Source organism: Megalobrama amblycephala, linkage group LG5, assembly GCF_018812025.1.
Source record: "Megalobrama amblycephala isolate DHTTF-2021 linkage group LG5, ASM1881202v1, whole genome shotgun sequence".
Taxonomy (NCBI): domain Eukaryota; kingdom Metazoa; phylum Chordata; class Actinopteri; order Cypriniformes; family Xenocyprididae; genus Megalobrama; species Megalobrama amblycephala.
Window position 1 is genome coordinate 16,978,510 of NC_063048.1, and position 17,111 is coordinate 16,995,620.

At 36.8% G+C, this 17,111-nt stretch overlaps 2 protein-coding genes across 4 annotated transcripts in view; one reads left to right on the forward strand and one right to left on the reverse strand.

Moving 5' to 3' along the window:
- The window catches only part of emilin1b (elastin microfibril interfacer 1b), a 34,569-nt gene extending 26,554 nt beyond the window's left edge, over positions 1 to 8,015 (forward strand). Inside the window, exons 3-8 of the mRNA XM_048190887.1 lie at positions 1,880 to 2,094; positions 2,362 to 4,512; positions 5,224 to 5,340; positions 5,635 to 5,652; positions 6,017 to 6,151; positions 6,239 to 8,015. Coding sequence (XP_048046844.1) covers positions 1,880 to 2,094; positions 2,362 to 4,512; positions 5,224 to 5,340; positions 5,635 to 5,652; positions 6,017 to 6,151; positions 6,239 to 6,561 — 2,959 coding nt within the window. The 3' untranslated portion in view covers positions 6,562 to 8,015. The remainder of the gene's footprint in view (positions 1 to 1,879; positions 2,095 to 2,361; positions 4,513 to 5,223; positions 5,341 to 5,634; positions 5,653 to 6,016; positions 6,152 to 6,238) is intronic.
- Positions 8,016 to 12,136: 4,121 nt separating this feature from the next.
- On the reverse strand, positions 12,137 to 17,094 carry khk (ketohexokinase). 3 transcript variants are annotated; one of them, XM_048190891.1, is made up of 8 exons: positions 16,861 to 17,094; positions 16,574 to 16,690; positions 16,165 to 16,299; positions 14,120 to 14,192; positions 13,835 to 13,981; positions 12,858 to 12,946; positions 12,558 to 12,715; positions 12,137 to 12,462 (listed from the first exon to the last, which is right to left on the reverse strand). In XM_048190891.1, the coding sequence occupies exons 1-8, from the start codon at positions 16,950 to 16,952 to the stop codon at positions 12,374 to 12,376; spliced, it is 900 nt and encodes a 299-aa protein (XP_048046848.1). In that variant the 5' UTR covers positions 16,953 to 17,094; the 3' UTR covers positions 12,137 to 12,373. The 3 variants fall into 3 exon arrangements, with proteins under 3 accessions (XP_048046848.1, XP_048046847.1, XP_048046849.1); XM_048190890.1 differs by lacking the exon at positions 16,165 to 16,299 and adding an exon at positions 15,791 to 15,925 and having other exon boundaries at positions 16,861 to 17,089; XM_048190892.1 differs by lacking the exon at positions 16,165 to 16,299 and having other exon boundaries at positions 16,861 to 17,091.
- Between the last annotated feature and the right edge of the window lie 17 nt (positions 17,095 to 17,111).

Sequence of the window (17,111 nt, forward strand, 5' to 3'; positions counted from 1 at the left end):
AGTTACTAAGGCTCTAGTGTGGACTCTATGTTCTAATTTAAGTAAGAATTTACGAACAGCAGTTGCAACCCTATTTAAGGATTAATCACACAGTATGAATGATGTAACTTGCTAATGTAGACGGCAATAAATAGTCTGCTTTTGCGTGTGCCATGAAACAGACCCAAAACTACTACTACTTCTACTGTTTTTTGAATGTCATTTAGCTTAATGCTAGTCGTATATTACTTTACCATGTCACTATAGCACATCCGTGTTATGAATCAATTTGATTATATAAACATGCACCTATCGGACTTCAAATCAGTCAGAGCATTTAAAGTGAAAGCAAGCCTGTTTTTCTGGCCTTTATTTGGTACACTTTAAGTAAGTGGAACCATTATATACTACATCAGCTAACTTCAGACAGGAAACAGATGTTGAAAGTTATCACATCATCATAACATTCATAGACACCAGCATATATACCACATCACATTTTACTGGAAATCTGACTCATTAAAACATAAGAAACACTAAAAACATTGTGTTTACATAGTAAAGCTAATGTAAACAAATGGAGAGATAAACAGAATGTGGTTTGAGGACACCAGCATTAGAAAGTTTGTGCAGTTGCGAGGTGGTTTCCAGTTGTTGGCAACATACTGAACTCCAGCTGGAAAAGCTTAATCCTACCCCTTTAGATTCAACACACACACACAGACACACACTATGTATGGAATGAGGTGGCATGTCATTCCAAACTCTACAACCAGTGCACCACAGGAATTAGGCTTAAAACCTACTAGAATACCACCACTTATTTTTGCACTCACACTGTAGAGTAGGGTGACCCCTTTTTCTCCTCTTTTTCTTCTCATGGGGGTCATGGAACAAACAGAGCGTGGAGACAAGAATTCAGCGGCTTAAGAACTATAACCAAAAGTCCTGGGAAAAAAAGAAATGCTGAAATTGTTTCCTATTTCACCTTTTTATGGTGCTGATGTACGTGTTTAAGGCTAACCATAATGTTTTCCTCGATATTTTAGTTTGAATGACACAGTGAACTTCAGACCTAGACAACTGGTCAGAATCATGATGTAAATAAAATGGCTATGATGAAATGGTCTTATACCACAATTCTCTATTAGAAATGTTTTTAAAAAACCCTAACCATAAGTATTACACTTCCACAAGTAGATTTATGTTTTCTGGATGATAAAACATACAAAAAGATCACATAGCTTAAAGGAGTGGTCCATGCCATATCTAAAGATGCACACTGGTTCTCCCATTGCTACTCACCCAGCCCTTTATTGAACAAGACGTTTGTACAGCTGGCCAGCATATGTCTGTGCATAAACTAGCTGAAGTCATATGAATGTGCGGAGATGTAATTTTGAAACATATATGGTATGTCTTCCTCCATTCTTAGGCCAAAAATTGTATGCAATTCGATTTTTGCATATTGCAATGCAATATGTAATTTTTCAAGTGTTTCTATGTGTGGGTCTCGCTGAAACAGCAATGGGCAGAAACTAATTTGTTGAGTAGAAAGTGTTGCAATATAACATCCCAGAAGGGATCGGTTTGTTTAAAGTGAGAGGTCTGTTTATGTGGAATATATTAAACAATATACAGAATGGTGACTGGTAAGGTAATGTGTGTACTAGGCCTGGATAGTTTTTGTTGTTTTAGATTGTATTGATTGTATTCTTTCTTTGTAGTTCATATTAGCATATAATTTGTCTTGTTTGTTTCTTTCTCAGTCCCATGTATTTCACAATTCAAACTAAACATTGCAAGTTGAAATACTGAGACATGGCTAAATTGTTTTAAAACAGTGTCCAAACTAGAAAATTTCAAGGTTTTATTTATATGTTTTTTATGTGTCTTACAGGTACAGGACATACATGAGGCCCAGATACAAGGTGGCTTACAAAATGGTAACAGAAATGGAGTGGAAGTGTTGCCATGGATACAGTGGAGAAGACTGTAATGATGGACCAAACGGAGGATCTGATACTCAGATCTCTACAAGCAGACCTTGGCCTAGACCTTCACAGCCAGGACAAACTGGAACTGGCACTGGTCATGGACAAAGTGGAGGGAATGGTAAGTCAATGTTTACTCTTTGATATTCTCATTACTTTTGTATCTGCATCTTCTGCATCTTTCAAACACTTGATAATATTCAAATATAACTGAGGCTTTATAGAAATCATCTGACACATTAAAACTGGCCACTAGAGCAGAGGAAAACTTTATTAGAGCAATGTTTTCATTGTCGGAGTTGACAGAACTGTGAATTCTAGGTCTGACAAACTATCTGATTAACTACTTACTGTCCAAAAAAAATAATTGTGTTTGATCTTTGCCTAGGGAGAGGTGACAATGACAAGATGAAACAACTCGAAGACAAAATCCAGAGGTTGACCAAAGACCTAAATGACCTGCAGTCAACTCTGCGTGGAATGAATGAGAAATTCCAGGAGGAAATGCGCAAACCCGGTTTTAATAGCGGCAAAACACCAGCTGATGCAGCCCCGCCTGAAATGAAGGAGACCATCTATAATATTCAGGCCAAGCTTGATCAGTTGGACAACCGTACTCAAGCTCATGACAAGACTCTAGTCAGCATCAATAACCACCTTGTGAACGGGAAAGGAGGAAGCAATGATCTAGACATTGGGGGAGTAGGAGGAAACAAGTTCAACACCATGAAGGAGGAAATCCTCAGAGAGCTTGAACGTCGAGTGACGCTTTCTTGTTCTGCCTGTCAGTCTGGAGTGGAAGACCTGAGACGGCAACAGCAACAAGATCGGGAGAGGATCTTGGCTCTGGAAAAGCAAATTAATGCCATGGATCAGCGTCACCGCCAGACTCTTGATGGTTTGCGTCGAGACCTCAGCCGGTCTCAAGGCTGCTGTGACATCGTAACGGACCTCAGAGGACGACTTAATGACATGGACAGGAAGACAAGCTCCACATTGGAAGCCTTTGACAAGCTTCTGAACAGGAAACTAGGAGGAACTGGAGGTGGTGGAACTGGAGGAGGAACTGGAGGAGGAACAGGTGGACCGGGACAAGTTCCTATAATGCCAGAAGATCTTTTCACTGATAATCTAAAAGACCTGGAGAGAAGGCTCAACAACACTGTCCAGAGGGCAGAAGAAAACTGTGCTTATATGGAGACTAACATACAGGACTCGTTCCAGCAGGAACTCAGAAATCTTCGCAATGAATTCAATAACCGTATTCTTGACCAGGACTACAGAATTAATGACATGGACCTCGATATTGGAATTGTTAAAGAAACTGTATTTGATCTTGATAAGCGTCTGTCTCGACTCGAGAATACAACATTGTTTATAGACAGGAGGTTAAGCGAATGCTCTGGGTGCTCAGGCTCAAGTTCTGGTTCAAGTCCAGGCAGTGGTAGTTCAAGCCCTGGTGACACGGTGAAGTCTTTGGAGTGGAGAGTCGTTGCAAATGAAGATGAGATCAAGAGGTTTGACACACGACTCAAGGATATCTCTGTGTCTGGTGACTCGCTTGAGGATAAGGTCATCAACCTCAGCCATGATGTTCGCAAGATCAAAGCTCTAACTGGAGACAATGGGGAACACTTCAACAGGATTGTTATGGAGATTGAGAACTGTGATGTGTGCAGCACAGTGGAAGATGATCTGAAGAAACTCAAGAATATCACAAGCCATGCCATGGACAGATGGCAGAAGGAAATGAACTACATTAAAGGGAAATTTGACTCTGGTCAGACGGGTTGTGTGGATGTGTGTTCCGGTTTACAGGATGAGATGGATCAGTTGAGAGAAGAGGTACAGAAATGCAGTGGTCAATGCAAGATCACCCTGAATACTCCTACAGGAACGGAATCAGGAACAGGTCCTCTAGATGACCCACAAAAACCACTGGATGGACACAGTGTCATCAGCAGTAATACCGGTGACCTCAGGTCAATCCAAGGAGAGCTGTCTGAGGTCATCTTAACCTTCAGCTCCATCAATGACACACTAAAAGGTCTGGAGCATGTGGTCCAGAAACATGACAGCGTTATCACCGACCTTGGAAACACCAAAGACAAAATCATCTCTGAAATAGACAAGATCCAGCAGGAAATGACCGAACATATAGAAGATAGTAGGGTGCGCATTGATAACATTGATCAGGATGTACGCCGCTTTGGGAACAACTTTGTGGTTGAGATGGGTGACTGCAAGAGGACTGGTGATGGTCTGGATAAGAGGCTCTCTAAACTTGAAGTGGTTTGTAGCCGGTTTGACTCGGTCTCAGACAATATCCAGAAGATCAAAGAAGGCCTGAACAAACACGTGTCTAGCCTGTGGAACTGTGTCAGTGGGCTAAACAACACAGTCATTTCACATAGCGAGTTCATTGAGATCTTCCAGAACACACATCTGGATGATATCCACGGCAAGATCAAGAGACTCAATTCCTCAATGGTCCATGTCCTCAATGAGTTCCAGAGCTTAACTGAGAATGACTTAACAGGTCTGACTTTAAGTGCTTTTATTTTATTTTTATTTTCTAACATCTTAAAAGTCAATTTGACAGCATCTAAGAACATATTCTAAATTTCCAGCACCAGTAACTGACACAGCTCCTGTATTTTAATGGATATTAGGGTTGTGCATTTATTTGAGCTTGCATTTATTTTCAATAAGAATGAAAATAATTTTCTAAACGTGGAAATAAACTGCTAACGCGTGTTTAATAATATTAAATGTGTTTATTGGGTAGGGTTAGGGAAAGGTGTAGGGAGGGTTTTTATTCTCCCAATAAGGCAGCATCCATTTTATAATTTTAATAAATATAATCATTTACACAATATTATTGCATCCTGTTAATGTACAAAAATACTGAGGTGCAAATAGTATCTGCCAATATAAAGTATAGATAGAATCTAAGTACTATTTACTCTTATTGCAAAGAACTATACTTTTACATGGTGCAAATAGAATCTATCGCTATTTTCACATAGTGTAAATAACATATCGCTAAGAAAATGATGCTATTGTCACTAATTGTAAATAGATTATATTGCTATTTTCACTTAGTGTAAATAGCATCTACAGCTATTTTCATTTAGTGTAAATAGCATCTAATTGCTATTTACAGTTAGTAAATAGCCATTATTGAATTCTGCACAACCCTGATTCATATGGAAAGTGGAATAAATCTGTAAATTACTTCTGATTGTAGGTTTACCTGGACCACCAGGTTCCCAGGGAGAAAGAGGGCTCCCTGGTCCACAGGGCCCTCCAGGTAATGATGGACCACCAGGTATTCAAGGATTACCAGGGCCAAAAGGACCACCTGGTGAGAAATCTTTATTTTTTGTCCATTCATTTGTGTCATGTTGGTAATAACACACACAAAAAAATTATCATCATTTATTTACTTATGTGGAAGTCAGTTGTATACTGTATTTTTCTTATATGGAAAGCAGAACATCAGATTTTATGCATGGTATCTTTTGTTTATAAGATTGGAATGACATGAGGATGAGTACATTTCAAAATGCCATTTTTTTTATATTTCTGGGTGAACTACACACATTTCATATTATGTGACAATTGCATGTGACTCACATTTTACTTTCTCCTATTTTAGGTCTCAGAGGAGAGCGAGGTATGTATTCATTATTTTTGTAGTAGCCATATCTTAATCAAACACTGAGGTTATTTTGATGCATGTCTGGAATGAAGGCAAGAATTTACTGAGATGTGTGTAAAGTGTCTGTTTCTATGAGAGTCAGTGATTTTTTTTCCTGTCTTGAGTGTTGCAGCATGTGTTCAGTTGTTATTGTCAGTACTGGGTCAGTAGTTGAGCCAAAGGTCAGCAGCTGATCACTAAAACTGGTTGTGTAAAGCATGTCTATATTAAACTAAAAATATAGGGATACGTTTAGGGTTAGAAATCATTGATGTCAACAATTTGAAAATGCAGTTTATGGCTTCCTTTTAAAAATATACTGTTGTTATCTTCATTTCAGGTATGGCCGGTGCTGATGCCAACATACCACGTCTTTCTTTCTCAGCAGCTCTCACAAATCCCATGGTTACATCTGGAACGATCATTTTTGATAAGATCTTTGTAAATAAAGGAGACTTTTATAGTCCACGAACAGGTAATCTCGGCACTGCCTATAAACATTTACAATTTTGCATGCATCAAAAACAATGTATAATATATCTCTTTCTTCTCTTAAAAACAGGTATCTTTACTGCACCACTGGATGGACACTACTTCTTTAGTGCTATCCTGACGGGCCACAAAAATGAGAAGATCGAAGCTGTGCTGTCCAAGTCTAACTATGGCATGGCTCGGGTAGACTCGGCGGGTTACCAACCAGAAGGGTTGGAAAACAAACCAATGGCTGAAGCCAAACCAACACCAGGTTCTCTGGCTGTCTTTAACATAATCCTGCCCCTTCAGGTGGGCGACACAGTCTGCATAGACCTGGTCATGGGCAAACTGGCCCATTCAGTGGAGCCTCTAACTATCTTCAGTGGTATGCTTCTATATGAAGATGTGTAGAGGTCTTTTAGCACTGAGATTAATCAGACTCAAAGAACCAGCAAAACGACGGGGCTAGAAAAAGACACTCTAAATGACTTTATCCGCCTGGGATGGATGATTTTCCTTCGGTATTGTTTCCAATATTGTTAGACCTCTTATGAACTCCTTGAACAGAGAATATAGTTTTAAATGGAGGAACTGTTGCCCTTGATATGTAATCTTAACCCGAAGTGTTGTAACAAATACTACTGCAGGTTTGTGCGACCGCTGTTGACAATGTTCTTATTGAGATATTTCCATGTTATATGAATCACAGACATGAGTTATGAATAATTTCTCATGCACCGAAGATGACCGTGAGGTCTGTTCGACTTCCCATGTATGCAAGTGCACAGTAAGTACTCTTCTGCCAAAGAGCTTGACTCACAGTCAGGGTTAAAGGTTAGGCTGATGGGTGTGGAATTTGGGAGATTTGATGAAAGGAATTCATATTTTTGCTGTGAATGTTTAAATCCTGTGCTCCTTTTTTCTGCGTAGAGTCAAGGGATGATTTTTAAATCTACAGAACGTGACTCAATTTTAATTCTTTCTGTTTTGCTATATTGCAAGTGCCAAGTTTTCCAGGAATAACATCCTGCTTTTACCAAAGATGCTTTTAATTAATTAAATATGTGGTTTGTAGTTAATGATTTCAGGAATCATGCAATGTTATCCAACCTGACAATCAGTGATGTATATCATTGCTTTCCATGCAAACTCTCCAAATGCCTCTGGAAAACTGCAGAAGAGATGAATGCAATGAACTCTTCGATCCTCAGGCACACGGTTTCTTCAGTGGTTTCTAATCAACAAGAAACAGGCTTTTTGAACATGCATTGTTACGCATTTTGTGATCCTGTTGAAGCGTTTACAAAAACATCAGTTCTACTGGAGTGGTGGACCGTTGCATTTCGCTCCATATTCATATTTCCATCTCACAGCCTGAGCTTTCAATGGAGATTATTATCAAACAGAGTCTGTCCTTAATGTGGTTCAACAAAGTGCCTTTGAAGAATAACAACGCTGAGGATTCATCAACCAATTCTGTCTGTGTGGTCTCGCTTGTTTACTGTAAAACAGCCCAAAGAATTTTGCTTTTTCTTGTTTGACACATGCTTGTGCAATTTCACAGATCATTGGGAGCAAAGATCTCTGTGTAACACTATGAATTTTCAGACTTCGTATGGTCAAGAATGTCGAAAATTAAGGCTGCTATCTTTTATGTGCTATGTTTCATTTATTATTTTTAGTTCTAAAAAGAATCCCCAGCTCATAAAATGGACGTTACGGCAGCAACATAAGCATTAAAACATCTATTTACATATAAAAGAGACCAGATCTAAGATTTTATAGTTCCCTCTCATGGTTTAACCTGTTACCTTGAATGTGTACATTGGCAACACGTGTGTTTCAAATAAAGATATTTAATTTTACACATTTTAATCTCTGCTGAGCTTAGTATTACAAGGGTCTGTCAGGTATATTGAATTACTAGAAGACGTTCCATTTAATTTAGCACCAGCATTGTGTAAAGCTCTAAGCAAACTACTGTTCATTGTCTCAAACACAATGGAGAGCGTTCTGGTACTCAAGAACTGTGATTCTGTTGAATAGAATTCCAGTCAGAGATTGATGGTGCAGGTTTTGTCACTGTCTGTGACTTTTTCTATTCAACATGGAAAATACCTATATTTGGCTCATTTGTCAAAGCAAAATGTGATTGAAAACATGTTCTCAAATAGAAAAGACCCACTGTTTCTGTTTCTAAAAATTATTTTTAGAGTCATGTGCAAAGAAACAGTGAGAATAAGGAAAGGAGTGCACAATGCATTTAATTTTCCACGTTGCAAGCCAGAGAAGTCGTTTGGACTGTGATTTAATGGAAAGAAAAACATTTCTAGGTGTCCATCCGTAGACATACTGGGATGTAGTTTACGATGAATAATACCTTGCGTTTGTCAAGTCACTGGTGTCTAGACAAAGTGCTGGTAAGTGAACCTCATGCCCTCTCTCTGATATGTGCCACTATGGGGAGTTTCCATGTTTTTCCATTTCTTCATAATATTGTATTTCTGTATTGTTTTTAATACTTTAACAACTCTAAATCCAGGCTGTACTGAAGGCCAAACATGTCTTTTTTTCCCTTTCTCTGTCAAAGTCAACATAAAACGGCATTCACAACCCATATTACTTATGTAATGTAACATATTTCCGAATGAAACAGAATATTCAAATGTAGGATAAAACATGAGGAATTGCATCATCCAAAGTACAGAATGGAGATAAAGCTGAATGTGAATTGTGAATGTGGATGAAACATTAATAGAAGCTTTTTGACCAGGACATGCACTGTAAAAAAGAATAGTTGGTTTAACTTAAAGTAAGTTACCTGGTTGCATTGAGTTCATTGAAATTAAAAAATTGAGTTAATACAATGAAGGTGATTGATTTAATCAACAGAAACTCATAATATTATGTTATCTGAACTACATTAATTATCTAAGTTGAATTGACAAAAGAAAAAACGTTGTGATAAATCATGAAAATAATTTTTTACAGTGTGAAGACTAAAGCTTAACTTCACCATTGAGAGCATCTTGACATATCCAAATGGCAATACTTTTTTTTTTTTTTTTTTTTTAATCTATAGTATTTTACTGGACTAACAACTGTCAACATAAATAGATGCATTACTTTCAACAACTATATAGCCTTTTGCTATTTAGCTATTGGTTATTTTTGTCTACTCAGCTCATATTTATGTTTGCGGTGAAGTCAAAACGGAAAGTTGGTTCAAAGGCAGAGTAAGTTATTACATTCTGATGAAATATTATAAAGACATTTTTTTTTCTTTGGAATACTGTGCATGTGCACTGATGAATCTTTGCTAATGGGGTCAATGTTGAGGCTGGATAAGTAAGAACTATTATACAACAATCAAATTATTTACACATGACTATGTCAGTGATTGCTAGTTTTCTAGGCATATGATACAGTAAATATTTCCACAGAGCCCCTAAAGGGACATGGTGGTGGAAAAAATGAGGGATAGGAGGAAAAAATATATTTTTTTAAAGCTTTTGCATTCTCCCGCAAAACTTTTGTGTTCCCCCAAGAAACTTTTAAAGGTGCCGTAGAACGTCTTTTCAAAAGATGTAATGTAAGTCTAAGGTGTCCCCTGAATGTGTCTGTGAAGTTTCAGCTCAAAATACCCCATAGATTTTTTTTTATTAATTTTTTTAACTGCCTATTTTGGGGCATCATTAAATATGCACTGATTCAGACTGCGCGGCCCCTTTAAATCTCTCGCTCCCTGCCCTCCCGAGCTCTCGACTATACGTGCAGTTATAGACCTTATTTTCCAGAGAAACATGCGCGCCGCCATCTTTAGAATACTGTCTTTGAACGTTTTCGCGGTAGCCCTGTATATTTCTATGGCATCGCTGTTGAAGAATAATTAGCTGGTGAAGTGGATTTACGTGTTGTAGAGTTAACAAAAGTTATCATGAACATTGTAATGTTTAAAGCGGGTGTCTTACCAAATGTCAGTAGAACGGCAAGATTTAAAAATGAGCAGTTCATTCATAAATACATAAGATCGCTGTGGAAATACAAGCCGGAAGTCAAAAGACAACGAGCGCAGCGCTGAAAAGGGGCGGGGCTACATAAGGTCTATACAGTGCATAAACAAAGTTCACACAGCTAATATAACCCTCAAAATGGATCTTTACAAAGTGTTCGTCATGCATACTGCATGCATGCGTCGGATTATGTGAGTATTGCATTTATTTGGATGTTTACATTTGATTCTGAATGAGTTTGAGGCTGTGCTCCGTGGCTAACAGGCTAATGCTACACTGTTGGAGAGATTTACAAAGAATGAAGTTGTGTTTATGAATTATACAGACTGCAAGTGTTTAAAAATGAAAATAGCAACGGCTCTTGTCTCCGCGAATACAGTAATAAACGATGGTAACTTTAACCACATTTAACAGTACATTAGCATGGCTGACATATGCAAATATTGGGGTCATACATATTAATGATCCCGACTGTTACGTAACAGTCGGTGTTATGTTGAGATTCGCCTGTTCTTCGGAGGTCTTTTAAACAAATGAGATTTATATAAGAAGGAGGAAACAATGGAGTTTGAAACTTAACGTATGTCTTTTCCATGTACTGAACTCTTGTTATTCAACTAAGCCGAGGTAAATTCAATTTTTGATTCTAGGGCACCTTTAAAATTTTATGAATACATTAAATACATTTTATATGCAAAGAATTTAAAGAAGTATTTTTATGCAGGAATGAAAAAAAGTTTTGTTTGTGTAATTTTTTCCTATAACTTTCAGACAGATAGTGTCTGACAGACAGGGTGTCATTATTGCATATTGGGTGTGGTAAAAGAATCTGTGTAGTGCTGGCCAGCTGTGTCTAAATGGGATTGGGTGGGAAAATGTCACGTATCCTGTTTGTCTTTCATCTTTGTGCACTTATATTCAGCTGTCTTCCTCCTCCTCTTGTTCTCTGCATACAGTGCAAACACACAGGCCTGTGCTCCCTACTGCTGCAGAGATGCTTGCCAACTCTTCAATATCAATCAGGGGAACAATATCCCTGAATTCCTCATAACTTAAGCATTATCAAAGCATTGCTGGATAGTATACTCACTCTTCAATACAGAACATTTGTAGTGATTTGATCGTTCTAAATCGCCTGCATAAATTGCTTATTTGGTTCAAAGTATTTGAAATTAAGTTCAACTGGTTCAAATTATACCAGTCAAAAGTTCGGAATAATTAAATAATAATAATAATAATAATAATATAGTAGTCTCTTAAGGCTGCCTTTATTTGATCAAAAATAAAGTAAAAACGGTAATAAATATTGTAAAACAGTAAATATTATTGATTTGGCTTTGATATTGATTTAGTACTCCATTATCAATTATTATTGGTGCTAAATTATTAATAATGGTTTTTATTATCAATGTTACTTATTTAAAAGTTACATAATTATCAAATAAATTTTTTCAGAATTCTTTAATTAATAGAAAGTTTTGTAGCATTATAAATATTTGCTGTTACTTTTGATACATTTTATGCATCCTTTCTGAATATAAGTATTAAAAATAATTCTTAACTTACCCTAAACTTTTGAATGCTAGCATATCAAAGTTTCAACAAAAATATTAAGCAACAAAAACGGTTTTCAAAATCGATAATAATACGAAATGTTTCTTGAGCAGCAAATTTGCATACTAGAAAGATCATGTGACACTGAAGACTGGAGTAATGATGCTGAAAATTCAGCTTTGACATCACAGGAATAAATTACTATTTAAAATATATTAAAATAGAACAGTTATTTTAAATTGTAATAATATTTCACAATATTACTGTATTTACTGTATTTTTATCTTGGTCTTGGTGAGCATAAGAGACTCCTTTCAAAAATATAAAAAAAAAAAAAATCATACTTATTATTTTCTTTCTGATATCACATTATTATTTTCTGTTTGTTTGTTTGAAAGCATCAGTGAAAAGTTGTAAAACAAGTTTAAAACTCCTTCAATTTATTTAATCATGCTAATACAGAGGAATCAGTACACTATAGCAACATTATTAGTCTTATCCTTTGCATTTACATTAGTCTTTTCTATGTGAAGCAACACTATTCAGTACTATCATCATGCCTTGACAAGGACTAGTGGCTTACAACACTAGGTAAGTTTCAGCAGAGCACGCTTCACGTCTGTACTACATTCCAGCTGTGCACCTTTCCGCCATGTTCAGTGTAAAATTCCATCATATCCATGGACACCGCATTTTTTGCCTGCAATCTGGCAGCCAAATGTGAGAGCATCCTGTAGGCTGCCCCCTGCAGAAAAGAGAATCAAACCGACTTGAACTGATTTACACAACTTACAATAACCCATTAAGCCTTTGTGTTTCACAGTTAGACCTCATCCTTACCGTTCGAAAGGGAATAGATCACAGAAGCATTGAACGTGTCCCCTGCTCCAAGTGTGTCCACAAGCTTCTCAGGTGGGAATGCATCTGAATGGATGACTACGCCGTCGGGACCCATGGCATCCGCTCCCTTTTCCGCCCAGGCACAAATTAGGGTAGCTCTAGACACACAACCAAACTCACCTAAACACATGAAATGGCTAATATTTGAAAAGAACATACCCTTAGGCAGTTGTTATGAATATATATGGTCAGTCAGCAGTTTTTGGGAGACTAGTGACATCTAGTGGTTGTTTTACTCACCCCTTCCTCAGACGACTGCTGAAACCCTTTAATGCAGCAGAGGCTGAGTCAAACCCAAAGTGCTGTGCCACATCCTTACTTACAAAGACCTGAGTGAAAGCGGTAACAAATAAACAGGTTGTGTAGTATTCAAACATGTCTCAAAGCTTACAATTAGTCGATACACTCAGATTTCCACTGAATTTAAATGCAATGCTTCTTTAACTCTTATGCTCCTTGCATGTTCATTAAATAAATATTTTGTCTATATATGTATATATATATATATATATATATATATATATATATATATATATATATATATATATATATATATATATATATATATATATATATATATATATATATATATATATTATACATTTTGACTTCAGCTCCCAGTAACAGTGCAGTATTTTCAGCTCTGTTTAACTGAAGATTTTTCACAATCACTGCCTAAAATATGTAGTAACCTATTTGTACAAGAGAGAAAAAAAAAGACATATATTTTTACATTTTAAAATACACTAAATAGTTTATCCTATATATAATTTAAAATTTCATTATAAACTCTAACGTTCAAAAATTGGTGTTGGTAAGATTTTATATGATTAAAAATACATTAAAAACAGTAATACTGTGAAATATTATTACAATTTAAAAGAACAGTTTTCTATTTTAATATATTTTATAATTTAATTTATTCCTGTGACAGTGAAGCTGAATTTTCAGCATCATTACTCCAGTCTTCAGTGTCACATGATCCTTCAGAAATCATTCTTATTTTGGTGATTTGATGCTCAAGATACATTTCTTATTATTATCAATATTGAAAACAGTTGTGCTGATTAATATTTTTTTGGAGACTGTGATACATTATTTTTACATAATTTTTTTATATTTTAAGTTATCTGAAAACAATTCTACAATGAGCACTTGACTGTAGTTTAACCAAGATCATATAATGCATTTTATTTAGTCCAGTTGTGAAATCATACCAAATCACCAAGAGGGAAAAGCTGGTAGAGTGGTTCCCTGGTCTTCTCGATTTCCACAGAGATGGTTATTCTGTTCTTCCCTTCCTGTTTGCTGTTATACTCTCTCACCCTCTCGATCATCTTCACTTGTTCGTCAGCATTACGGCCCTGACAATGCATTCATAAAACAATCAGCTCTCTACTTGTGGAATAACACAGATCAGAAGGAACTAAATAGGGTGTCTAGTCTGAACTTGGGACTGTTACTATGAAGAAATTCAAAGATATTTTGGCAGACACTCTCACCTCCCAGTGGACCCACTTGTACTGGCTCAGGTCCACCTTTGAAAAGTCTTCTACAGAAACATCTGGCAAGTTTCTGATTAAACAAAGAAAATTGCTGATGAAAGTTCTCTTGTATGTTGGACTACAACAATCAGTGTTCAAAGAAAGATCAGTAAATAATAAGTAATGACTGTACTTTGTGTACATGATAAGTCACTATTACTATCAATTATTGTGACATGATCTGCTGTAATCATATAATACAAAACTGTTTACAGTCACAAACTGAATCATTGAAGGTCTTTATAATGGAAAAACCTTAGATTATTCCCTTAGACCGGATGTCTGTCAGTTTGTATAGAGTAAAACATTTGATAACAGTCATCAGCACAGAGAAATAGTCAGCTTTGGGCTGTTATTATAAGATTATTATGATTATAAACCAAAGTCTGTTTCTCAGCATAGAAGGAAAAGATTTTGAAAGTTCTCAAAACAAGTTTTAGAGACAAGAAATATCATTCAAGGCCAAGATGAAAATACATTTTTTATATATTAGTTTGCTACAAACAAAGCAAATACAAGTAAATGATAATGTACAGTCAACCAGTCTTAACCACAAATATAAACCAATCAGGACCTTGAAGTGAAGTGGAGAGGTTTTGTATCATTCTGCAGGGGTTTATTTTGTGATAATGAATAGATGATTGAACATTATCTCACTTATTACACGGCTACTTGGCAAATAAATACATGAATAGATATGTACAAAATACATAAATAGATACAAATACATATTGATTTGAGCTGAAATTATTTTTATTTTGTGTAGTATATAGTATGTTATGCTATGCTATGCTATGTAGTAAAATCAGTTGCCAGGGACAATGGCCAGATCATTTAGAGGTCATTATACACAAATATTTGGCCATACAATGTGGAAACTGATCAATCAGAATCAAGTATTTCAGAGAGCCGTGGAATAAGTTAGCTAGTTACCTAGTAAGCTTTGACATTGTGTGCTGTTGTGTGTTGTTTAAAACAATTGATGAAAATAATCTTGGCCAAAACAGACATCTAATAGGAAAATAAATTAATGACAATAACAAATCCCCGAAAAAATAATCACTCAAATTAATGCATGCAATGTCGAATTGTCATGATTTGTTAATAGAATCTACTTTAAGACTAAGGGTACGTTTACACGACAACAATGTACTAAAAACGGAAACGTTTTTCCATTGGGTTTTTCAAGTGCAAACGACAACGTTGTCAATTCGATCGCCATTCACACAGATCTGCGAAACAAACTAAAAACACTGTATTATTCATGCCAGGCCTGTAGTTGGCGATGTCACTTTGTCAAGAAAAATTCAGACTGAACATGTAATAGGCTTATGCATGCGCATGGCGTCACCGTTTTCACAATTTTTGTAGCTTACATGGGGACAATATCGGTATCGTTTTAAAAAAAATGCATTTTCAGGCCCCCAAAATGCCATTATCGGGTAAATGAATGGCCAAAACGCATAAAAAGTTTTCAGTTTTTAGTTGAAAATGCTGTTGTGTAAACGGCCCCTAAATTACTGTTAATTACGGCAGTGCCACTGCAGAAAGACTTTATCAGATTATGTTTGAGAATAGGAAGAACTTTGACTATGTTATGATTACTGTGACTTTGGATGCTACTCTTACGTGTCCGAGAGCACGACAGTGCGAGAGCCATTGGTAGGACACACCACACAACAGGCACACGGGGTCTCACCCCACTGCTGCCAAGCCACACCAGATATGTCCACCCCACGCCGTGCAAAATCCCCCGCGATGAAACTAGTACAGCAAACAGAGAGGTATTGCAGTGACCCTTATGCACTACAGACTAATTTGAGCAGGAAACATTTAGCCGGCTCACAATGCTTGCCAGCCTCACACCATGCACCTTCAGTGCACCCCTTAAAACAGAAAAAGCAGTAGTGTATTTTCACTTGTTGTTTTGCGTCAGGAATATGTCAGCTGTCCTGTGAGGAAAGAGCTTCGTAATACTTACACATATACTCTCACACACAAACCTGTTCATATGCAGAATTGTACGGCTTCCTGTCGTCACACTGCTGATTACTACAGAGGCTGGAAAAGAGCATTCGGCATGCTCGAGAAGAAGAGAGATGTCAATCTTGTACATTTGAAAATCATTTAAGATGAAGCTAGAAAAACAAATTAGCAAGGAAAAGTATGCATATAGAACTTAAGTGTGCTGCTAATGTAAACTAAGACAAGATGTGACTTTGGGAAGATGTGTAAGGGATAGGGTATATAAAAACTTGCAGGAGTACATCCAGCGTACAAATATCAGTATATCTTGGCATGTTTTATACGTTATAAATGTATTACACACACACACTGTCATTCTTTATATATTCTGATTTGTATCAGATAACTAAAAATGTTGTTGCATAATAGTAGGTAGAAAACACTTACTCAGCTACTGGTCCAGGAGCCAAAGATCCCATAAATGCACAAGGGGCCCCAAGTAGAGACAAAACAGTGCACGTGTTTGATGCGTTTCCTCCCCTCTGCCATCTCTGAGACAAACACCTACGAACCACTTATTTTATGACTTATTTTATGACACCTGTGATGTAACATTAACTGCAGGGTATAGCAGCAGGATACTCTATATGTTATGCTTTTGAAATGCTAACACAAACGTGCATCGTGTGCATCAATACAGTTGTAATTTGTAGAATGTTATCAGAATTTCCTACCTGGTATCAGTATCTTCTTCCGGGTATTTATCCACAACATTTATGATATCCAGACACACCAAACCAATGCTGAGTATCTTTTTGTCTCCCATATTTTTCCTGCAGAAAGAAATCCTGGACTATGGACTTTGGATGAAAGGTCATAACGTCACAATATTCCGAAGAGGAGCGGGAGAGCGTTTATCTTTCAAATTGAATGGGACGCGGTAAACATGAACACGAAGTCTTACGGCTTTTGCCGAGTGTGGCCG

Coding starts and splice junctions, on each gene's coding strand:
- khk (XM_048190891.1), bottom strand. CDS start 16,952: ATGGGAGACAAAAAGATACTCAGCATTGGTTTGGTGTGTCTGGATATC. Junction 13,982..14,119: donor ACAAGTGGGTCCACTGGGAG/GTGAGAGTGTCT, acceptor ATGCATTGTCAG/GGCCGTAATGCTGACGAACA. Junction 12,947..13,834: donor TTTTCCCTCTTGGTGATTTG/GTATGATTTCAC, acceptor GCTTTCACTCAG/GTCTTTGTAAGTAAGGATGT.